We start from the raw sequence: 25,165 nt of genomic DNA, 5'->3' as shown, positions 1-25,165 counted from the left end.
AGTTAACAGCACAGTCTCTTCAAAATCTAGTACAGTCATGCATCATATAACAAATGGCCACACACACAGCACAGTAGACCCCTAAGAATATATTATAATAGAGAGTTGAAAAATTCCTATCACCTAGTGATGTCGTAGCCATCATAACATCATAGCACAACTCATTACTCATGTGCTTGTGGTGAATCTGATGTAAACAAATATACTGTGCTTCCAGTCATGTAAAAGTGTAGAACACATAGTTAGGTACAGTACCTAATACTTGATTATGAACAACTGTGTTATTACTTTGTGTACTTACTACATTATACTTTTTATCATTTTAGATTGCACTCCATCTGTTTATATTTTAAAAATTAACTCTAAAACAGCCTCAGGCAGATTTTAGGAGGTATTCCAAAAGGTATTGTTAACACAGGAGATGACAGCTACATAGGTATTATTGTCCCTAAACACCTTCCAGTAGAACAAAATGTGAAGATTTAAGACAGTGATGTTGATGACTCTGACTCTGTATAGACCAGAATGATGTATTTGTGCCTTAGTTTTTAACAACAACAAAAAATAATAAGTTAAAAAGATAAAATAGAAAAATACTTATAGAATAAGGATATAAAGAAATAAAATATTTTCAACAACTCTATAATGTGTTTGTATTTTAAGAAATTACCAAAAAAGAGTCAAAAGTTAAAAACATTAAAAGGTTATAAAGTAAAAATATTTACAGTAAGCTAAGGTAAATTTATTATTTTTCAGAACATATCAAATGATGTATGACTGTATATAAAAGAAACTGCTGACTGCCAACACTACATTGGCATATAAAAGGATTGAATAATGCAAACGACATAAAAGCTACAGCTGTCCTCTTGAAAAGTGATTTGGGGAACACTGGATTTCTCTCTTAGCATAGAATTATAAACATTGAAGACTAGGAAGGGGAGGGGAGAGGAGAAGGATGGAAGACAAGAAGTTATTTGGTGGGTACAGGTATATTTTTGGGGAGATGAATAAAGGCCCAGACTTCACCACTACACAATATATCCACATAACAACATTTCACTTGTACTCCTGAAACTTACAAAATAATAATAAAAAATTATCTCTTAGATACACCAGAAGTACACACGTGAGTGTCATAGGAAACATTATAAAACGAGCCACCAGACATATAGTGGATTCTGATTGTTTAGAATCATATATGTATAATTTTAGGGCTGAAATTAAATTAAGAGAGTACAAGAAAAAACAATAAAAATTGAATTTTTTGGTTCCATCTCTGTCCACTTCTGCAAAACCTAATTTTATCAATTAATGTATAAATATGCTCGAACATTCTCATTATTTAAAATGAAAGCTTCCACTGTGTCATACATGCCTTTCAAACTACTACTCTACTTCTTTTCTTATTACCAAACATCTTTTTAAAGTTGTCCCCTCTCACTTTATTTCCTCCTTCTCTCACCCTCCACAACCTATAATATTGTTTCTATCTAAACCAGCAGTTCTCACCTGTGGGTGGAGATCCCTTTGTAACAATGAAAATACATGGCGGCATTAGGAAGGCTGAGAACCACTGATCTAAACTGTTCTCAATATCAAGCCAATATCTGCTCTACCAAATTCAGTGGACACACTTATCAGTCTTCACCTTGCTCAACCCCTGTGTGCTATCTGGAAATACTGACTACTTGTTCTATTTTTAAATTCTATCCTCTGTTGCCATCTGGAACATGGCCTTCTAACTTTCCCACTGTGCTGCCCAACGTGTATTTGTCAGTTCTGTTGATGGTCCCCCTTTCTCCATCACCTCCTTAGTGCTCATGTCTCAGGCTCCCTCCAGCATTAGTTCTCTCTTCTAATGTGCAGGTTTAGTAATTTCATTCATTTCCATGGTTCTGGCCATCACTGATATGTTGACATATATATCTCTGCAAAGTTCCTGATACTCTGACATGGCTATTTTGATTCAGCCCTTAAAAGAAATTGTTTTTATTTTCACTTGTACAATGCTCAAAACTGACATCCTATCCTTGGGCTTCGTTCCATGAAATTAAGTATGTTTTATTGTTGAACTCTAGTAAATCTTCTAGAAACAAATACTTCACATAATGTTTTAAACAGTTAACAGTTTTAGAAAACAACAGAATTTCCTATTCTTTTTATGAAGCTAGCAAAACTTCACAAAACTAGCCCAATTTCAGTTAAGCATAATATGTAAAAAAAAATTGATTATGAATATAATCACACAATTCCATGTTTTATATTAGCAACTTGAATTCAGCATTATGTTAAATGTATGGTTTATTCAGAAATGCAACAAGAAAAAATCTGACTATATGACTATGTAAATATAAATAGATGCTCAGTAATCACATGATACAATTAAAAATTCATTTCCAAGCTTTGGCTTAAAAATCAAACAGATCTGATTTAGAATTGCAGATCCTCTTTGTTACAGCAGTTCTTTCACTTTACAGATTAACCTTTTTTTGTACCCTCATTTAACTATAAAAATGGGTCTAGACTACTTTAAACACTTGATTTAAGTAGCTTATCATTTTTTTCTTTCCATAATTTTTTTATTTCAAAGTATTAAGGTGGTAAAAATGTTTTTATTACATGAATAGCTCTTATAATGCTTCAGTTAGGTCTATACATGTGTCCATGAGGTCTTTGCCTCATCTCTCCCCTGCTTTCCAGATTTCCGATTATTTTTTATTTTTTTGCAGTTTTTGGCCAGTGCTGGGTTTGAACCTCCCACCTCCGGCATATGGGGCTGGCGCCCTACTCCTTTGAACCACAGGTGCCGCCCTATTTTTACTTCTTTTTGTGTCCATGTGTGCCCATCAATTAGTTGCAATTTATTAGACAGTATTAGACGTGGTATTTGTTTTTTCCTTCTTGAGATACTTGACTTAGTCTAAGGGTCTCTAGTTTCATCCAAATTACTTTAAAAGACATTTAAGTCATTTCTTTTTATGGCTGAGTGGTTCTCCATGGTATATGTACCACAGTTTGTTAATCTAGTCATGAACTAACAGGCACTTGGGTTGATTCCACATCTTTGCTATTGTGAATTGTGCTGCTATAAATATTTGAGTGCAGATATCTTTTTGATAAAATGATTTCTTTTCCTTTGGGTGGATACTCAGTAGTGGTATTGTTGAATTAAGTGGTAGATCTAGTTATAGCTTTTAAGAATACTCCAACTATTCTCCATAGAGGTTGTACTAATTTATAGTTACACCAAGAGTTTATAAGTGTTCCTTTTTTCTGCAGCCATGCCACTATTATTTTTGAACTTTTTAAATAATAGCCATTTTTGCAGGGTAAGGTGGTATCTCAGGGTTTTAATTTGCATTTCCATGATAATTTGCAACATTAACCTTTTTTTCATATACAATAGACCTCTGTAAGTTGACCACCCAAGGAAATGAATCAAACTGGGCAACATACAGCGGTGGTCAACATAAGACACTAGGCTTACTGTACTGATACATACATGTGGTGCATATCCAGTCCATGAAAATTAGGTCAACTTAAAGAAGTGGGCAATAGAGGTAGGTGGTCAACTATGGAGGCTCTACTGTATTTGTTAATAATTTGTTGATCTTTTGAAAAAATTCTGTTCATGTCTTTTGCCCACTTTTTAATGTGGCTGTGGTTTTTTTTTTTTTCCTTGCCAATTTGTTTGAGCTTTTTGTAGATTCTGGATTTTAGCCCTGTACTGGATATAAAGTTTGCGAATATTTTCTTTCATTCTGTTGGTTGTCTATGTGTTCTGTTGATTATTTTCTTTACTGTGGAGAAGCCATATGCATCTCTCAATAGGTGCAATAAAAGCGCTCAACAAAATCCAACACTCTTTCCTGATAAAATCCCTAAACAAGCTACACACAGAAGGAACATATCTCAACATTATAAAAGCTATAAATGACAAACCACATTCAATATCATACTAAATCAGGAAAAGATGAAAGCATTCCTCCTAAGAATTGGAACAAAGAAAGGGTGTCCACTGTCACCACTTCCATTTAGCATAGTACTGTAGGTCCGAGTCAGAGCAAAAGAAAGAAAGGGTATCACCTTTGGGAAAGAGGAGGTCAAATTACTGCTTTTCACTGATGATATTATCTAGAAAAGCTCAAAGATTCAACCAACAGACTCCTAAAATTGATAAATACAGCAAATATCAGGTTACAAAATCAATGTACACAAAACAGTAGCATTTATATACACCAGGAACAGTGAAGCTGAGAGTCAAAGAACAGCATACTGTTCACAATAGTTGTAAAGAAAATAAAATACTGAGGAATATGCTTAACCAAGGAGGTAAAATAGCTCTATAATCAGAACTATGAAATGCTGATACATGGGTCATTAAGGAAGTTGGCTGAAATATAGAAAAATCAAGAAATCAAAAATCTGCATAAATGGAAACACATGAAGCCCTCCCAGGAACACGGGTAAGCCAAGCAAGTTGAAACTTGCAGGGGTGAATCAGGAAGGATGAAGTCAACTATGTTTTTTGGAAGTGAAGTAACGCACCATAACACAGTTCGTCTCAAAGTTTTTGTAGTGACCCATGTAAAAGAAATCGCAGATGACACAAACAAATGGAAAAACATATCATTTTATGGATCAATAGAATCAATAGTTGTAGCAGCCCATATAGCCTACGGCTAGGAGGAGTGAAAGTTATAAGAAATACCTGTATAGCTCAACAATGGAACACCTTGGTGAAAAGGGCATGGAGAGGGATTTAGCTCTCCGAACAAGCATGAGAGCTCTTGAGATGAGAGCATTGGCAGATGAGAGCATTGGTGAATTGGCAGTCTCTACACCTGTGGTGTTGAAAGGCCCGAGCTCAGCTTTACATTAGGCTGGAGGAGAAGGCAGTCGGGAGCATGCGCATTCTATCACGGACTGGAGGAGAAGGCAGTCGTGAGCATGCGCATTCTATCACGGACTCGCTTACTCTGTCTCCTCTCCTACCTGCAGAAGGCTAGCACGGCTTCTCTGCTGAAGATTACCAAGCTCTACTAAAGACTAAGATCTATCTATTCTAAGACTGCTTTACTCTCTCTAAGACTCCCTCTCTCTCTCCTGCTAAAGTAGATAGCCCTCAGGTACCTAAGAGCAATTGTTCCTGAGCAAGGTAGTTTAGCGGTCCACGTCCGGAACCTAGTTAAGCCAGGCTTGAGACCTGGCCCGTCCAGGGCCCTGACAAATATTGAATATTGGTAAAGGTCCATACTGCCCAAAGCGATTTACAAATTCACTACAAAATGCCAACTTCATATTTTACATGAATAAAATACAAAAATAATTCTACGCTTCACTTAGACCCCCCCCCCAACTCCCAAATTGCCCAAACAGCCAAAGCAATCATAAGCAACACGAACAAATCTGGAGCTTTACACATTACCAGACTTTAGATTATACCATATGGATATAATAGCCACAATAATACGGGATTGGTATAAAAATCGAGACATATAACAAAGGAAAAGAATAGAGAACCTAGATGTAAAATCATCTACATACAAGCAAATGATCTGACAAAGCAGACAACAACATACACTGGGAAAAAGAAGCCCTATTCAATAAATGGTACTGGGAAAATTGAATAGCCACATGCAGAAGAATGAAACAGGACTCATCACTTGCAAAAATTAATTCAAGATACATGAAAAATTTAAATATAAGACATAACACCATAAAAAGTCTAGAAGAAATGTAGGAAAAACTCTTCTAGATATTAACCTTAGCAAAGAATTTATGATTAAGACCCAAAAGACAATTATAACAACAACAAAAATAAATCAATGGGACTTGGTCAATTAAAAAGTTTCTATTCATTGTATTCTTCATTCTTGAAATTAGACATGCAACTAGCTTTTCCCACTAGACTGAAAGACAAGCATTGTCATCCACAATGCCAAACTTAACATGTGTGAATGTCCATGACCAGTCACTGAATTTGGGTGACCCAAGGTAAATTGAAAATAAGCAACCCCTTTTCCAAAAATAATTAAGAATCTCAAGACAGTGACAGTAGAGTATATGACCAAGAACACGCCTGTCTAAGTACAAGCCCCAGTGCAACTACACAGACGTGTAGACTTCATGCTCCTAAAGCTCATTCTGTGTGTGTGTATGTGTGTGTGTATGAGAGTGTATTGAAATATGTTAAATATTATGTCTGGAGATTTAAGCTATAGGAATTCAGAAATTATCCATAACAACACATGGAATTCAGATCACAGACTACAAAGAGTAGTCATAAGTTGAGTAAAATAATTCAGACAATTAATAAAATATTTTTAGGTTAAAAATAATTGACTATTTTGACTGAAGATTATAAAACATGAAGACATTGTTTATCCTTTAACAATTTTCTCTTTAATTTGACATCATATGTTGACATTCTGAGAATGCTGTCTTCCATTTTAATATTTTGATTATAAGTCATAGAATTTATATACTATTTTTTCACCTTGTTGGCTATTCTGCACAGTTCATTGAGTCTATGAGCAACAAAATAATAACCATTCTATTTCTTTAATCATGAAACATTAGCATTTTTAAAATTATAAAACAATCTTCCTTGCCCATCTGTCTTATAAAAATAGTATTCAGCTTATCAAAATGCCAACAGGTAACTTAAGGCTTCATTTTGCATTTTTTTCAAAATGTTTAGAAAAATAATAGCTCAATGTAGTTAGAACATGCCCATTTTCAAATAATCGTGAAGACTCAAAATTCTTTAGTTTGAGTACATAATCCAGTGATAAATCTATATCTCCTCTTGCAGAACTCTAATTTCCCTTGTTGCTCCCCCAAAGTTCAGGTATGCACAAGCCCTTATTCTGCCAGGCTTTGTGGTGATTGTAACAAAAAGGAAGATGGATCTCCTCTTGTGTAGGTTACTGACGAATGCTCTTTTATTTTGTCCCTGAAAAGTAAAAAGAAAAAGAAAAAGAAAGCTGCAGACTATGAGCAGTTACATAACTCCAAGCTGATATTGGGGACTTTAAATAAATAAATCTCCCAGTTAGGTGTATTTAGTTACAGAACTCATTTTTTAAAGCCATTCCAGTCTCACATCTCTTCCCTCCCCACCTAGGTTTTCCTCAAATGGAAATACTTGTTTTTTCCCATGTTCCCCTCATTGTCTTCCTCTTCTATTTCCCTTCTGCCTTCACAAGCTTTCTCCTTCACATGTATTCATTCATTCATTCTCATTCACTTGTTCTCTTTTACTCTGAACAATACTTAACTGAACTCAACCATGTGCTAGAGTCCTAAGTGGAAGTAAGCTCGCCTGGAAGGAAAAGGATGGAGCATAGGAATGAGGGGGCAATAGTCAGAGAGGGCAGCAGGCTGGCACCCAATGGAAAGTGACCCAAAAGGTGGGAAGGGTAACCGGATACCCCACTGCTCTGAGGAGAATGATGGGGTTATTGCTAAGAGTGAAAGCTGAAAGCTCCCTCAGACAGCTTCTGTAGTCAGCTGTAGGGTTTATTTCCGAGTTGGAGAAAGCCAGACTTGCCTATGGATTGGATGTGGTAAGTGAGACTAGAAGAGGAATCAGAGATCAAAGTTTCAGGCTTGAATAACTCTGTCTCACGCTCTAATTCATTATGATTCTGTTCCTTTCTCCCTCCCTCTTCTCCTTTTGCTTTGTTCACACTATGACAGAATGTAAAATGCTCTTCACCAGCCCCAACTTCATTCGCGTTCAGGTGTCAATTTAGAAGTTTCAGATTCCAGAAACCTTTCTTAAGGTCCCCACACCAAGATAAAGGCAACCCACATGCTGACGTCTCCCTCTTGGCTCAATGTCCAAGATAATTGCATTATTCCCAAGGACTCTAACACAAAAGTTCCAAGCATGGACTCTAGGACCAAAATGCAGCAGGTTTATATTCAAACTCTCTTAGCTAAATGAACTCAGACAAGCTACTTAAGGAAGTCTCAGTGTGAGATAAGTGATAGTCATTATTATTATCTCTGTTGTTGTCATTGGTTTATACTTCTAAGACGAGTTTCTGCAGAATATCAGAAACCAAAATAACGCAGAAAAGACCTAGATAATTCAGACCTAGGAAAAAAATTATCACTTCAGTGACACACAGCCAAGATAGTTTGATTTATTAGGCAATTCAGATAAAACTAAAGTGGAAGTAACAGGTATTAACTATTATAGTCAGTTTCCATGCCCCCCACTTAATTTAGAGCTTGATTTTCCAAAGATACCACTTACCAGATTAGGTGAACCCAACAAGATCATTTTTCCTGGAGGTCCCACCTGAGCAGGTGCAAGTGCAGACGACAGGGGTGAAAGAACCTGGTTAGAGAGGTTGGAAGGACAGAGGGCGTGACCCTCTTAATCATTCTTCACTTCCTTTTTTTTTTTTACAAGGCTACTTGGCACGGTCAACCACATCCGCGGCTGGGGCTGCAACGCCTCCTCCGTGGCGCCCGGCTACAATAGCCCAGCTTTCGTCTTTCCCATTTGTGGCTCCCGTGGACTTATCCGTGGTTCTAGCTCCTAGTCGCCAGTGTTGCCAAGGCGTGTAGAGGTCATCTGGAAAGTCTTTTTACCCCAATCGCTCTGACTCAGAAGACCAGCTGTTTTCTTCCGCTGTGCTTGGGAAATTCGCGCCCTCCTCTGGTCCAGGTCCAGTTGCACTGGAAGCAGGTGCCCAGGAGAGGAGGTGGTGGAGGCGTGCTGGTGATGAACCCAAAGACTGAACCTGCAGACCGAGCGCAAAGTAGAAACTGAAAGTACTCTGCCGGCGGATCCTACGGAAGTTATGGAAAAGGCAAAGCGCAGAGTCTGGCCGTGGTGTGTGCCGCCCCCCCTGGGATGGATGAAACAGCAGGCGCGGCGTGGGTGAGAGGAACCAGCTGCAGAGGATCGCCCTACCGGGCAACGACTCTCAGCAACTCCGCGGAACATCAGGGTCCTGGCAGTGACTATGGGCGGTGAGAATTTGCTCCTGCTGCAGTTGCGGTCATCATGACTACGCCCACCTCCCGCAGACCATGTTCCATGGTAAGCGCTCCTCTCGCGCGGCGCGCTAGTTCGCGCGCCCGGCGCGCTGGGGCACTCCGCTCCAGGACGCGCTACTGTCCCCTTCTCCAAGGCACATCCGGGAATAGCCCGGCCTTGCTCTTTGGACCTGCAGAGACTGCTGGCTCTCCCAGGGGCAGCCCCAGCCGCGCCCGAGACCTGTGGCCCACAGCCACTTACACCACTGGCTGCTGCGCCTAGCAGATTGTGAGAAGTTGTCCTGAAGCCAGCCCTCTGTCCTGAGACCAAGCGCGTCAGCCCGGGGTTGCTTGGCGGCGGCAGCCTACCGACGGGTCTCAGAGGTAGCCAATGGCTCTGTCCTGTCTGTCCCCCAGCCAGCGCTGCCCTCGGCCAAACCGGCTCCCAACCCACCCTTTCCCTGTTTCTGGCTGCGCCAAGTCACTCACGCAGGCGGCGGAGTTCAGCGAGTAGCTGGGCTCCTGGAGCTCCGAACTCCTAGAGAAGTGAAAGCGAAGCTCCCACAGGACGCGCTTTTAAACCCCAAGGGGACAGGTCTCCGGAAAACCCCGTTTTTCCCCCTGAGTAAGGCTGGGAGTTTCCGACTGAGGCTGTACCTTGCGCGGTTTGCTGGGAACCCGAGCCCTGGGGCTGAGAAATGCTAGCTCCGGTTTTTTCCTACATGTTCGCTCCTTGATAGAGGCAGGATTACATAGTCGTGAATTCACCCTTGTTGAGATCGCATATATTTTATTGAGCGAAATAGAGATTTAAAACGAAAAAAGGCAAAATCGAGGTGAGGTGGATTCCGTTCTCAGCCTTGTGACCAATGTAAAAATTAAAGAAATAAAATGCTGGAAGGAAAAAGGGGCAAAGGGGAGAGGATCCGCTTTGGGAATTGGAATATTTTACAGTAAGTACTTCCTCAAGCAAAAGAGGATGGTGGGGGAGGGTGCGGGAATAGGGAACTGACTGCTTTTCCCTTTGAGCTTCGCTGGCTACTCCGTTAGATCAAGAGTCTTTCTTCCTCTCATAGGTATTAAAAAAAAAAAAAAGACTAAACTAAATAAGAATTGATAGGACCAAGGAGTACCCAGATCTGTAGCAAAATAAAGGTAGGGAGAAGGGAAAGGCTATCCAAGACAATTTGTAGGAGCTTCACATAAAATTAGAAATTCAGTACATCCCTGCAGTTAATGCATGCCCGTGGTCTCCTGCAGTTACTTCTGTCAGGGTCCCTTCTCCCAATCCTTGCATTATCTCTGATCTGAAGTCGAAAGATAAAACAAGAACAGGAAGATAGCGTGTGCATTTTTAACAGAGTTTTGCTGAAGTGTGTCTGTATTAGTCACGCATCATAAGTTGTTATTAGCAGACAAAATATTAAAATTCTAAGAATAATGATTATTATGAGTGCCTTTGTGCATTTTGTTTCAAAAGATGTCTCTGGAAGCTTAAGCTCCATCAAGAAGGCAAATAAGGTGACTTTTTATACTTTTTTTTTGCTATTCATTTTGCTATTCGTTTCATTACTACGTGTTCTTTTTTGCTATTCATTTTGCTATTCATTTCATTACTATGTGTTCTTCAACTATGCTATCTGGTTTAGGTGATTTTATCATATTTGAGCACCCAAAAGGGGAATTATTATTTAATTTTTTTAAAAAGAGAGAAAACAGAAAGAGTAGAAATCCAGAACAGGTATAAAGAAGAATTAAAAACTGTGCCACATCCATGTTTAAATATCCTAAAAATGGCAAAGGTTACTTCATAGAACACACTTCCATGTTATATTCACACTCAATGGGGAGACTTTTTTGTTGTTGTCGTTTACCTGTGATACCTAACCTACTATAATGACACCAAATATTTAGTGTCTTTTTTTTTTTTTTTCTGAAAATAAGAGCTAATGATGCAGTTTGATAGTTTGGCGAGAAAGTATTTTAGGGTGGTTCATGCAGAGGAGGATGGTTTTTTGTGCATTCTCTTTGACTACACATTACATACACAGTTATTGTTACATTAAGCAGTGGAGTTCAGTAGCTGAAAGTTGAATTTCTAGATTCTTCAGTCTAACAAACCTGGAAATCTTGGCTTTTATTACATATATTATATATAGGAAAAATTTTCTTTATGTCCCAAATTCTCCAACTGTAAAATGTAAATAACTTATAGTATTTGCCTTATGAAATGGTTGTGGAATTAAATTCCCAATAAAAATAGGCCTATGCCCTTAATGTTCATTAACCATCGGTCTTAAAGACTAATGAATAAAAGCCTGCAAACAATTTATGTTCACTTTGACCCCATAACTTAAGCAGTTCAGGATTGAATGTATGATTTGGCTTAAATTAAAAACCAACAAGAATTTTTAGACAGTCATCATTCTGGTTTAACCAAATTCCCTACTGAAAACAAATTCTCCAGTTTCAATCCCTGCAGGAGATCTAAAGACAATTCCACAAGCCCACACTTGCCTTGCATTATTCCTTTTGGTTTATCTTTTCTGTGACCTAATGAAAAGTTCAGGATTGGGTGGAGGGGTCAGTATGATAACAATGTGAAAAGCTCTCTCAACCTAGGTAATCTACCTGGAGTAGGAGAAAGGACGTCAATTGCAGATCAAACTATACATCACTAATGAGAATACCAGGAACCAAAGACACGTGGTCCCAGGCCCTGGTGTCTCAGCAGCATTTTCCCTGAGGCAATTTCAAACCTGAAGAGTTTCTGAATTTGGATGGCAAAGTAGATGCTTAGAATTAAGGTGCTCCACAGCTGAAAGAGATAACAAGGTGTCACTTAGTCTAAAGTTCTAATTTTAGAAAATCAGGTAAGTGAAGCTTAAATGATGCTCTGTCATTCTCTTACTCATACAACATTATCATACCAAGACAAAAATCTCAGCTCTTCATATTCCAAACTCTCTGTGTTTCGCATTGCCTTACTCTGTCTGGGGCTAATTATTCCTCAACAACAGAATACATTCTTCATAGGCAAGGGAATCTATGTTTTAGAATTGAGAAACTTGCTGTAATGCATAAACAAAAAAAATGTATTTTCTTACAACCCGTCATTGGAAAGCATTGACAAATTCCATCCAGTGAACGAATAGATTGATGTGAATTTTAGGAGCACTTATTACTAAAGAAGACAGCTAATGCTCCTTAAAAATAAAATAATCACACTTATTAAACATAAAAGGCTGACTTTGAAATAGCATTTAGAATAATAGCAAAAATATCTCTTGCACTCTATTACTTAATTATTTTAAAATTTTCTAATTTACGCTCATTTCAAGTTAAATGCCTTATAATTTTTTCTTTATCATCATCTCCTCCTCTCAAAATATACCTTTAGACACCTTTAAGATGACAGAAAAGACAAAAAGTTTGACTGTATATAATCTATACAAACCTGACTACAAGGGCTGACCCAGTAAATAATCAACACCTGTGATTGTTTGAGGCTCTTCATCATTTAAGCTTCACTTCCCTGATTTCTAAAATTAAAACTTTAGTAGAAGACAGAGGAAAAACTGAATAATGTTTCAAGGGCATGGTTTTCATTTAGAAGACAGACGTGATTACATACTTTCAGTAGGTATGGACATTTCTGATCAAATCCTACTGAGGCAAAAAATTCAGGACTGGCATCCAGACCTGGTGTGTACTCCCTATGTGTAACATACACTAAGATTAACTTTAAGGACTCTTTTAATATTTAGAGTTTATATATTTTATGTGTATATATATGTATATAACACTCCCTGGTACATGGTAATCAATCAAAATTAACTTACATCAACATTATTAATATCCTAAGTGAATTCTGCCTTATCATTCATATAGGCACTTAGTGGCAGTGGTATTAATAGTTTTTGTAAATTTCATGTCTCATTCCTAGATCTTTTTGTTGCTCTTACTATGTCAAGGGTCAGTCACATATGAAAATGAAAAGCGGGATTTATCCTTGTTCCAATAACTGCTACCAGTCAACATTCTCTGTTTGTAAAATTATGAGTCGGTTAATTTATTGGGGAATGCTACTGATTTTTATATAATGAATAATGATATAATAGATGACAAGATTGAGAACTTTATGGTATCCTTTACAGTCTTTAGGCTGTAGTAGCAGTAAGTTCATTGGGTTTTAAGGAGTGTTATTTGTACTCGAAATCAGAGAAGACTCACAAGTGAAAGAAATGTCTTGCACTCAACAAGTACAGTTAAAGTTCATCTGAGAAATTCGCAGAAAATATACTATCAGTGTAACACAATTTACAGAATGATGCAAACAAGACTCTATGACAGGCTTATGATGAAATAGGTCCTTATGTGACAAGATTTTAATGCTCCTGGGAATCACTGGCTTTCCTTCATTACCACCCAAAGTGATACTATTTATAATTTCATTTTTTGATTATATAATCACCCTCATTGGGAAGGGTTTTCAAAAACAGACATAAATCACTGGTTACCAGTTTCTGAATTTATTTATTGAGCTTTTCTGACAAGTCAAGAAGCTGCACAGAACTGTGTTTAAAAAGAGTATGGGTCTGTGGACATTTAGAAACAGGAGAGAGTGAAAGGATAGGAAGAGAAGTCCCAAAATACAAATGTAGACTTTGTAAGCATTTGGGGAACTGTAAACCCTTTAAGCAGTAGTTCTCAGCCTTCCTAATGCCATGACCCTTTAATACAGTTCCTGTGGGTCGTGACCCACAGGTTGAGAACTGCTGTCTTTAAGGTTTAAAAAGAAAGATCATAATTGCAGTGCGGTACTAGGAAGATTAATCTCATATAGTGCTACATCCAGAAAGTAACTGGACAAAGGGAGTATCATAATGTTTTGCAAAACTCTGCATTCATGTGCCATACAACACAAAATTTCAAACAACATATGTCTTGACACATAGATGTATTTTCTTAAAGCGATGCTCAACATAAACCCAACTGAACAAATCACCGTTACACCATGGAGTGATTATCACAACAAGGAGTCTCTGATTTCATCTTATCCCTTTTTGCTCTTAGAGTAATTTCAGTATTTTTATTTTTTATATTTTTTAGAGACAGAGTCTCACTCTATCTCCCTTGGTAGAGTGCTGTGGTCACAGCTCATAGCAACCTGCAACTCCTGGGATTAGGCGATTCTCTTGCCTCAGCCTCCTGAGTAGCTGGGATTACAGGCACCCACCACAATTTTTGGCTATTTTTGTTGTTGTTGCTGTTGTTGCAGTTTGGCCGGGGCTGGGTTCGAACCCACCACCCTCGGTATATGGGGCCGGCACCCTACCCACTGAGCCACAGGCGCTGCCCCCTAATTTCAATATTAAAAATGAAAAATGAACAACACCTACATTCCAAAATTCTCTGGTACTTTGGTTGGTACATAATTTCAACTTTTAGGGCTCTTCTTGTACTACTCCCAAAGTGGGATGCTATCTAAAAATTATTAGAAATCAAGCCTATGGAAACACCACAATCAAATGTAATATGACGTAACATTTAGCTCACTCTTATTTACTGCTGAATTTAGTTTCTTTTAGGTATATCCTTGGAATTCCTCCCTTGATCTTTGCTCTGTTGCCAGTAGCATCATCTGATTGTGATATTGAAGGTCAAGATGGCAAAGTATATGACAGCATCTTAAGGGTCAGCATTGATGATTTATTGGTATGTGTTTGTTTTGCTTTCGTTATATTTTCATGCATTGAGAAAATGTTAAATATATTTTTGGTATGCACTTTTATAATCAAATATCTATCTATAGTTTTGACAAGAAAGTGAAATAACTACAGATTAAAATTTTCTGAGCCACCAATTATATACATTCATTACATGTAGCTGGTAACACTATGTCTTTTAAAAGTCTTCCCTAGACCCTAAGACTCCCACAACTGTCCATGTCAGTGATTTTTCCCTTCACTAACAAATTTGTTATAAGCAGAATTCAGCATCAATGCCTGCCTCTTTCCCATTTACCATGTTAGTCACTGAAGAAACATTACATAGGAAAGGAAAAAAAAAAACAGTGAAAACACATAAGAATTATGTTAAAAGAGAAGTACAGTTATTTTACTTAAATGTGTGTACGTGCATATATATGCATGTATGTGTGTATTTTATATCTATGTGAAACATAATTTTATGAGTCCATTTTTTATTTAAAGTGGGAAAGGTTTATAATTAATACATTGTATATTTTAGCAAAGTTTTAGGTTTACAGAAAATGTAATCATAAAGTACAGAATTCGTAGTTCCTCCCCCTCGCCTTGCAGTTTCCCCTGGTGTTACCATCTTGCGGTGATGTGTTACACTTGTTACAGATAATGAACCAATATTAATACACCATTATTCACGTTTTTTGTTGACATTAAGGTTCATTCTTTGTGTTGTACAGTTTTATGGGTTTTGATAAACATATAATATTATATATTCTTGATTATGGTATCATACAGAATAGCTTCACTGCCCTAAAAATCCCCTATACTCTGCTGATTCACCTGTCCTTTTCTTGCCCTGAACTCGTGGCAACCATTGATCTGTTTCTGTTTCTGTAGTTTTGACTTTTCTAAAATACCATATAGTTGAAATCATGTAGTATGTAGCCTTTTGAAATTGAATCCTTTCACTTAGTAATGTGCATCAAAATTTCTATGACTTTTGTGGCTTGATAGCTTATTTTTTGCTTGTTTCTGGATAATATTCTATTGAATGGATATACCACAGCTTATTCATTCACTGATTGAAGGATGTGTCTTGTTTGTTTCCAAGTTTTATTATGTATAAAGTATATATAAACGTACGTTTAGGTTTTGTGTGGTCATAAATTTTCAACTTGAGGAAATAACTAAGAACACAATTTCTGGATCACATGTTAAGACTATGTTTAGCTTTGTATAAAACTGCCAAACTTAACTTTCAAAGTTGCTTTATCATTCTGCATTCTAACCAAGAATGAATTAGATCCTCATGTTTGCATTTTTGCCAGCATTTGATGTTGTCAGTGCTTTAAATTTTGCCTATTCTAACAGTTGTGTTGTAATATCTCATTATTGTTTTAATTTTTAATTACTTAATGACATCTGATGTTGAGCATCTTTTCACATTCATATTGCCATCTGTATATGTGCTTTAGTGAGACATCTCAACTCACACCTTAATTGATATCTTAACAAAACTGAGTTTTCTTACTCTTTTCCAGGAAATACCCCTCCATTTACTTAGATCTTTCATTGATTTCTTTTATTACAGTTTTGTGTTTTTCCTTAAATAAATCCTGTGCTATTATTAGATTTATACCTAAATATTTTATTTTTAATGCTACCATAAATAATGTGCTTTAATTTGAAATTCCAGTCGTTTACTGCAACCATTTTTTTTTCTCACTCTGTTGCTCCAGACTAGATATCTCATAAGGCCTAGCTTACAGCAACCTTAAACTCCTGTGTTTAGGCAATCTTCCTGCCTTAGCCTCCAGAGTAGCTGCATCTACAGGCACCTGCCAAAATGCCCGGCTGATTTTTCTAATTTCTTTTATTTCAAATTAATATGAGGGTACACATTTTTAGATTACATTGTTCTTGCTTCCAAGGTAAAGTTCAAGTTGTAGTAGAGCCCTTCACCCAGGGAATGTGCTGAACACCCTCACATTGTGCACATTAGGTGAGATCTCAGCAATTGCACTCAGCCCTCGCTCTTCCTGACTCCCTTCTCCTTCCTCTTCTCCCCCTTCTCCCCCCCGCCCCCGCTAGGCTATATTTGTGTTTTTACATCTGTGCAGGCATGTAATTGGTTATATGTTGGTTTCACATTAGTATGGAGTACATTAGATTTTTTTTTTCATTCTTGAGCTACTTTACTAAAAAGAATGGTTTTTTCAGCTACGTCCAGATAGACATAAAAGATGTTTTTATATATCTTTTCTTATATCTGAATAGTACTCCATGGTACACAAATGCCACCGTTTGTTAATCCATTCATGGGTTGATGGGCATTTGGTTTGCTCCACAACTTGGCAAGTATGAATTGAGCTACAATAAACATTCTGGTGCAAAAGTCTTTGTGGTAAAATGATTTTTGTTCTTCTGGGTAGATACCTAGTAATACAATTGCAGGATCAAATGGAAGGTCCACTATCCTAATTTTTCTAATTTTAGTAGTAATGGTGTGCTGCTCTTGCTCAGGCTGGTCTCAAAACTCCTCAATTTATGAGATCCTCCTGCCTCCGCCTCCCAGAGTGCTAGAATTATAGAAGTGAGCCACTGCGCTGGGCCTCCTGAAACCTTACTAGGATCACTTTTAGTTCCAGAAGTTTGCTGTTATTGATTCTTTGGTGTTTTCTTCATAGATGGTCATGTTACCTACAAGAGTTATTTTTTTAAGGTTTAAGGTCAATACAGTGGGATGTATTAATTTAACAGATAACCAGCCATTTTCAGTCAGCGTGATGCCTCAAATGGCAAAGGAAAATTCTCTCAAATGCTATGAAAAGGGAGGAGAAATTCCTTAATCTGTCTCCTCCCCTCACTCCACTGTCTCCTCCACACACTTATGCTGAAGTGGCATGATGCCTTGGGAAACTCCTCTAAAAATTCCTCTTCGAGGAATGTGGGAAATCGAAGGTAATAACATTGCACCACAGAGGTGCCTGATTTTGCTCACTGGTAAGGAAAAGAAAGTGAACAAAAATGGAAATGGTAATTTCTCCATTTACATTCCTTGCTATTTTTGACATGGTATGCATTAAATGATGCAAATGAACTAATCTTTTGAGTCACCATATTTCCCATTTAATTGTATTATCTGGGTAAAGAACCAACCGGAATTAGGTCCACAACATTTATAACTAACTATATGTGTGTAAAACTCTGCCAGAAAATGATGCTATTGGAAATTCAGAAGAAGGAGAGTTTTCTCCAACAAATGTATGACACTTCTTTTTTAAACGTAGAGGAGCTTATCTCACAGACATCCACAACAAGGACTGGGATAATAGCTGCAACAGTGATACTATTTAAACATCAACAAATGACTATTCTTCTTAACAAAGCATGGAAGAGTACACAGGTAACCCATCCAATTGAGTAGTGTCATGATAATCTTGTAAATGTTTTCTATAAATAGGGAGAGGTAATAAATTTGAGGGGAGAAGAAAAAGCAACAATGAATTATTCACATCAACATGACCTGTGGTCACTAGTGTATATGAGATGTTTTACAGACATTACGGTGTTTAATTCTCAGGTGGACCATAATAATAGTGATATGTGTAGAGTGCTTATTATCATCTAAGTCCTTTTCATGTGTAAACACTCCAGGGAGAAAGGCATTCTTACCACCTCCATTTACAATGGAAGAATCGGAGGCCAGGGCTACCTGGTCTGTGAAGGCAAAACCAGATCTTTGCTTATGCTCTCTGCCTGCTACCTTCTGCCTCCCAATAGCAATCGCTGTGTGACAGTTTTCATTTAGTGAACATTTACTTGGGACTTGATATGTACAAGTTAGTATGGAAAACCCTTTTGTGTGTGGTGGTGGTGATGAGTATGAATACAGTAACAGACCAGGTATAGTATAGATCCTTCTTTTAAGAAGCTTGTGTTTTGGTGGTGGATAAAGCTTGGTGGTAAAGGATGCAAATTACAGCTTTAAAAGGAGGAAGAGTGACTGGACCACCATCCTGTAACAACAGTCTGATTGTCAGGCAAGCTCAGAAACAAAGAGATATAAACTGGATTCCAGAAGCAGTGGCTTCCACAGGTCTTACAAGACCCTGCCCCCAGGGCAGGACCCTGACATGATAGGCTACACCTAGATGTGGAGTAGGCTGTACCCTCTAAATTTGTGTAAGTGCATTCATGAGGTTCACATGACAAAACCACTTAACAACACATCTCTCAGAATGTATCCCCATTATTAAGTGATGCGTGACTGTATTTCACAATATCATAGTGTATATGAGGAACCTTTGAATCTTCTTCTAATTTTTTCTGAGAAACTAAAACTCCTCTAAAAAAATAAAGTTGTATTGTGGCGGGCGCCTGTAGTCCCAGCTACTCGGGAGGCTGAGGCAAGAGAATTGCTTAAGCCCAGGAGTTGGAGGTTGCTGTGAGCTGTGTGATGTCACGGCACTCTACTGAGGGCCATAAAGTGAGACTCTGTCTCTACAAAAAAAAAAATAAAATAAAGTTGTAAATTATAAAAGAGAGAGGGGGAGAGAAAGAGCACAGTTGACCACAGCATTTCCCAGGCCCGCATGCAGTACACCTCCACGTACCCCTTCCCATCTAGTCTGTGTCGCCAGCCCTCCAGAGCAGGTAACACTGTGGCCTTCCCTAGAAATTCTGAGAAGAAACTCTGATAGGTAGGAAGAGCATCATGAAATATGGAGTCCAATAAGTATCAGCACAGAGGGGTCCAATTTAGATGAAAACAACATAGCAACCATACAGAAGAATAAGTCTTAAACCTGGAGTAAAAACGAAGGCACCAAGAAGCAGAATCTGCATTAGTTTTTTGCACCATAGCTTTAAAGTACACATGTATTTTATGAAAGAATATATCAAAGATGAGATGGTAAAAGAAGAGAATGAGATGTAAAAGGGTATTATAAAAATCAAGGAAACATACTGAAATTCTTTTTTTATTTTTTTTTATTTTTATTGTTGGGGATTCATTGAGGGTACAAAGGTACCCTCTCCCCTCTTTTAGACGTGACAGAAAAATTAAAAATAACAAGAAAAAATAAACAAAAAAGCAAAATAGATTTGCCAGAAGCACTACAAATGCCAAGTAAAAATACAAAGTATTTGCTGGAGTAATCGTAGGTAGAATGATAACCCAGTTTATGAATAGTTATTTCTGCAAAAGAGAACCCATCAAATGGAAGAGAAAAATAACCTATCATAGAGGCAAATTTTCTCCCAAATTAAGGAAAAATGGAATGACCAGAGTAAAGAAACATATCATGTACTATAAAATACTGATGTGAAATGATTACTAGTAAGTTATATCATGGTAAAGTGGCAGAATTTCAAGATAAAAGAAAAATAATTCTAAAGGTCAAGTCCCTTTGGGGAGAGTCAGAGTGGCTTCAGATTTTCTGCATCGAAATGCAAAAGGTAAAGAAATAATATCTGCACAATTCACAGGGAAGTAAAATGTGACTCCAAATAGTATACCTAGACAAGTTATTGCTCAACTATAAAGTACACAAATAAAAACTTCCGTAAGTGAGAATTTAGGTAATAGAACACTCAGGAGGCTTTTCAAGGAGAAGGAAAAGGAACTACTTGATACCAAATCCAACCAACCAAGATGCTATAGTAAAAGGTGAAATTGCAGTAAACTGATAAACATAAAACTCACCTCCTTCTAAAATTAGAGTGACTGCCCCCAAATGTATCGTATTATTTTGTTTTGCACATGGCACTTACTATACTACTTTCTGAAATTATTGTATTTGTGAGTGCAAAGATTCTGTCTTGGCAATCAGTGTGTGCTCAACACCTAGAACATTACCTGTACACACTAGGCTCCTCATAAATAAGTAAATATATATATACACATATATACATACATACGACAGAATGAACGAGCTATCATATTTACCTTTAACAACTTAAATGTAATTTTAAAATTATGAAAGTATAATGAATATAAAATTACATATTATATATACACGGTAACTTAAAATTATAATGTAAAGGTGTTGATAGACATGAGTGATTGTCTTAGACATTTATGGCTATTATGTTAAAATTCATAGACTAGGTGGCTTACACACGCACAACAGAACATTTTACTCACATTTCTGGAGGCTGGAAGTCCAAGATGGGTGCCACTGTGGTCAGGTTGTGGTGAGGGCCATTTCCTAGTTAGCAAACTGCCAATTTCTTGTATTCTCATATGGCGGAAAAAAGCTAGAGACTCCTTGGTGTGTTTTTTATGAGAACACTAATCCCATTCATGAGAGGTCAACTCTTGTGACTTAATTACCTCCCAATCTCCCACCTCTTCACACCATCACATTGAGGGTTAGGATTTCAGCATATAAATTTGGAGGAGACGTAAATACTTAGTTCACGGTGATGACACTGTAAAATCATTATGTGACTTATAGTCTTTACCGTATTATTTATATCAATGACTTCTCACCACTCCTGGTTTATGTGCTATTAATACAAATACTCACAGCCTACCCAGTGGCTGATGGCTTCTCTTTGCTGGACCAAACAGTAGAGTGATGCTCTGAGAATTAAGTGCTCTCTTCTGATTTTGCAAAACACTTTCCTGTGCCACACCTGATTATGCTGCTTTGCTTGATGTCTTTCTTTTGTAGATCTCTGTGCTGTGATCATCCCACTTCAACCCACCTGAATCTTTGGATACATTCTGTCTAGTACTTGGTCCCTCACATTGTCTCACTAATTAAATGTTACGCATCCTATGGTTGAAATCAATATATAAAGCTGAAGCAGGTAGTAAGGCAGTTAGAAAGTGGAGCATGAATGCACTTATGATTACAAATTCATATTTGGCAGATTTGTTCATTGCTGATGAGATTGCCACGTGTAGGATAATATATCACCTGTAGGATAATATACTGAATGTTAGCCTTGAGACTGATGAGTGAGTAAAATCTAAAAGGATCAGTGTGCAGAAGTTGGCAGGTTTTTAATCATCTTTTTTCCAGATTTCTATAACATCTCAACTTCTTTATCTATATAGTTAATTATAATCCACCAATTTAAACATCAATGGTATGCTCCCCTGTTCAAGAACTCTACTGACTGGGGAAAAATTAAATTTTAACTTTAGGAACTATTAGGAATAGGACTTTGAGGAATAGATAAGTCTTAAAAGAGACAAAAATGAAAGAGAATGTAATTCCATCAAGAGCACTACTTGATTCAAAGCTTAGAATCATATTATTTTTAAAGCAACTTTGCACCTGCTTATGAAGTGCCTGGTTGTATGCAAGGTGCTAAATAATGAACATGGGTATAAAAATAACTAGTCTACTCACCTGGGTTGTCATCCTGTGAAGTTCTCAGTTTTGAAGGAAAGCAAGCCTCTTTTTTTTTTTTTTGAAACAGAGTCTCACTTTGTCACCCTGGGTAGAGTGTTGTGAAATCACAGCTCACAGCAACCTCAAACTCTTGGGCTTAAGAGATTCTCTTGTCTCAGCCTCCCAAGCAGTTGGGACTACAGGCACCCACCACAACACTCGGTTATTTTGTTGTTGTAGTTGTCATTGTTGTTTGGCAGGCTCTTGGCCGGGTTTGAACCCCCAGCTCTGGTTATGTGCGCTGCGCCCTAGCCACAGAGCTGCAAGCGCACAGCTGAGAGCTAGCCTTTTAAATAAAGAATTACAACACAATAGGATAATACTGATGATTACAGTTAAAATTTTAGAGAAAATAACAAATGTGACTTGGAGGCTTGGTAGTTATACATTAGTGGAGATTTGAGTGTAGAACATTTGGAAATTAGAGTACGATTAGATCTTGGAAGGCCTTGCATACCAGGCTGAGGAATATGGACTTGATCTTCTAGGACTAGGTCATAGGGAGCCATTGAAGGTTTACAAGATTGCAGAGTGGTGGAATTAGATCAGAGCTTTAGAAAGTTGTGGAGGTCATATAAAATAAATTGGAGTAGAAAGTTTTCAGAAATACAAGGTGCACAGATTAACACAGGCACTGTTGATTATAGCATGTTACTTTTTTTTTTCTTTTTTTTGACAGAGTCTTGCCGTGTCACCCAGGTTGGGATGGAGTGGTGCAATCATAGCTCACTGCAGCCTAAAAATCCTAGACTGAACTGATTCTTCCTCCTCAAATCTCAGCCTTCCAAAGTGCAGGGATGACAGGCATAAGTCACTGTGTCACTGTGCCTGGCTGGCACGTTACCTTTTAAAAACCACAGTGAAATATTACAAATGGCGAGTGATGTCCTCTTACAATTTAAGAGTGTGTGAGTAATAATCTCACTAAAACAGTAATCTTTATAGTGGGAAAACTGAAGATTGATACTATGTAGTTGAACCAGAAACCAGTAAATAAAAAGAAGTAAATAGTAAGTAAAAGGACCGAGCTCTTAAAGGAAGGAATAGTGGGAAATAAATGGCTTGCTAAGTTAGGACACTGAACAGAATGGTAAAACCTGAGCATGATTGTACAGTCTGTTCTAGTAAAGAGTGAAGCTCCTTCAGAATGCCCTTTTTTATAGTGCCTTGAATTATTTATTTATTTTTCTTATTAAATCATAGCTGTGTACATGAATGCAATCATGGGGCACCATACACTGGTTTTATATACAATTTCACATATTTTCATCACACAGTTTAATGTAGCCTTCTTGGCATTTTCTTAATTATTATGTTAAGACATTTATTTTCTACATTAAGTAAATTTCACATGTACCCTGGTAAGATGCACTGTAGGTGGGGTCCCACCAATTACTCTCCCCCCACCCATCCTCCCCCCTCCTCTACCCTCCTTTTCACCATCTTCTTAGGCTATAATTGGGTTATAGCTTTCATGTGAAAGCTATACATTAGTTTCATAGTAGGGCTGAGTACATTGGATACTTTTTCTTCCATTCTTGAGATACTTTGCTAAAAAGAATATTGTTCCAGCTCCATCCATGTAAACATGAAAGAGGTAAAGTCTCCATCTTTCTTTAAGGCTGCATAATATTCCATGGTGTACATATACCACAATTTATTAATCCATTCGTGGGTCAATGGGCACCTGGGTTTCCTCCATGATTTAGCAATTATGAGTTGGGCTGCAATAAACATTTGGGTACAAATATCTTTCTTATAATGTGATTTTTGGTCTTCTGGATACATACTTAGTAGAGGAATTGTAGGATAGAATGGCAGGTCTATTTTTAGATCTCTAAGTGTTCTCCAAACATCTTCCCAAAAGGAACTGGTTTGTGAATTTTGTGATGTAGGCTAATCTTACTGTAGTTAGATGATATCTCAAAGTAGTTTTGATTTGCATTTCTCTGATGATTAAGGATAATGAGCATTTTTTCATATGTCTGTAGGCGGTGCGCCTGTCTTCTTCAGAGAAGTTTCTCTTCAAGTCCCTTGCCCAGCCTGAGATGGAACCACTTGTTCTTTTCTTGCTAACACATTTGAGTTCTCTGTGGATTCTGGTTATTAAACCTTTGTCAGAGACATAACCTGCAAATATCTTCTCCCACTCTGAGGGCTGTCTGCTTGCTTTACTTACTGTGTTCTTGGCTGTGCAGAAGCTTTTTAGTTTGATCAGATCCCAGTAATGTATTTTTAGTGTTGCTTCACTTGCTCCGGGGGTCCTCCTCATAAAATATTTGCCTAGGCCAATTTCTTCAAGAGTTTCCCCTACACTTTCTTCTATTATTTTTATATTTTCATGTCTTAAGTTTAAATTTTTAATCCAGTGAGAGTCTATCTTAGTTAATGGTGAAAGGTGTGGGTCCAGTTTCAGTCTTCTACAGGTTGCCAGCCAGTTCACCGAGCACCATTTGTTAAATAGGGAATCTTTTCCCCACTGAATGTTTTTAACTGGCTTGTCAAAGATCAAATAATGGTAAGTAGCTGGATTCATCTCTTGGTTCTCTATTCTGTTCCAGACATCTACTTCTCTGTTTTTGTGCCAGTACCATGCTGTTTTGATCACTATCGATTTGTAGTATAGTCTGAGGTCTGGTAGCATAATTCCTCCTGCTTTGTCTTTATTTCTGAGTAATGTCTTGGCTATTCGAGGTTTTTTTCTGATTCCATATAAAACGAAGTATTGTTTTTTCAAGATCTTTAAAGTATGAAAGTGGAACTTTAATAGGGATTGCGTTAAAATTATATATTCTTTGGGTAGTATGGACATTTTAACAGTGTTGATTCTTCCCAGCCATGAGCATGGTATGTTTTTCCATTTGTTAATATTTTCAGCTATTTCTTTTCTTAGAGTTTCATAGTTCTCTTTATAGAGATCTTTCATGTCCTTTGTTCGATTAACTCCCAAATATTTCATCTTTTTTGGCACTACTGTGAATGGGATAGAGTCCTTAACTGTTTTTTCAGCTTGGCTATTGTTGGTATATGTAAAGGCTACCAATT

At 37.5% G+C, this 25,165-nt stretch overlaps 1 protein-coding gene across 4 annotated transcripts in view; it reads left to right on the top strand.

Moving 5' to 3' along the window:
• Positions 1-8,928: 8,928 nt before the first annotated feature.
• The window catches only part of IL7 (interleukin 7), a 54,671-nt gene continuing 38,434 nt past the window's right edge, over positions 8,929-25,165 (top strand). For 2 of the 4 annotated variants that reach the window (XM_053559303.1, XM_053559301.1), the window contains exons 1-2: positions 8,929-9,067; positions 14,585-14,721. In XM_053559303.1, the coding sequence (XP_053415278.1) occupies positions 9,058-9,067; positions 14,585-14,721 (147 nt within the window). In that variant the 5' untranslated portion in view covers positions 8,929-9,057. Of the gene's footprint in view, positions 9,068-9,333; positions 9,388-14,584; positions 14,722-25,165 lie in introns of those variants that run through there. The other 2 variants (XM_053559305.1, XM_053559304.1) reach the window with 2 other exon arrangements.

Source organism: Nycticebus coucang, chromosome 13, assembly GCF_027406575.1.
Source record: "Nycticebus coucang isolate mNycCou1 chromosome 13, mNycCou1.pri, whole genome shotgun sequence".
NCBI classification, from domain to species: Eukaryota; Metazoa; Chordata; class Mammalia; order Primates; family Lorisidae; genus Nycticebus; species Nycticebus coucang.
Note: the sequence above shows the minus strand (reverse complement) of the source record. Positions and strands in the feature narration are given on the sequence as shown.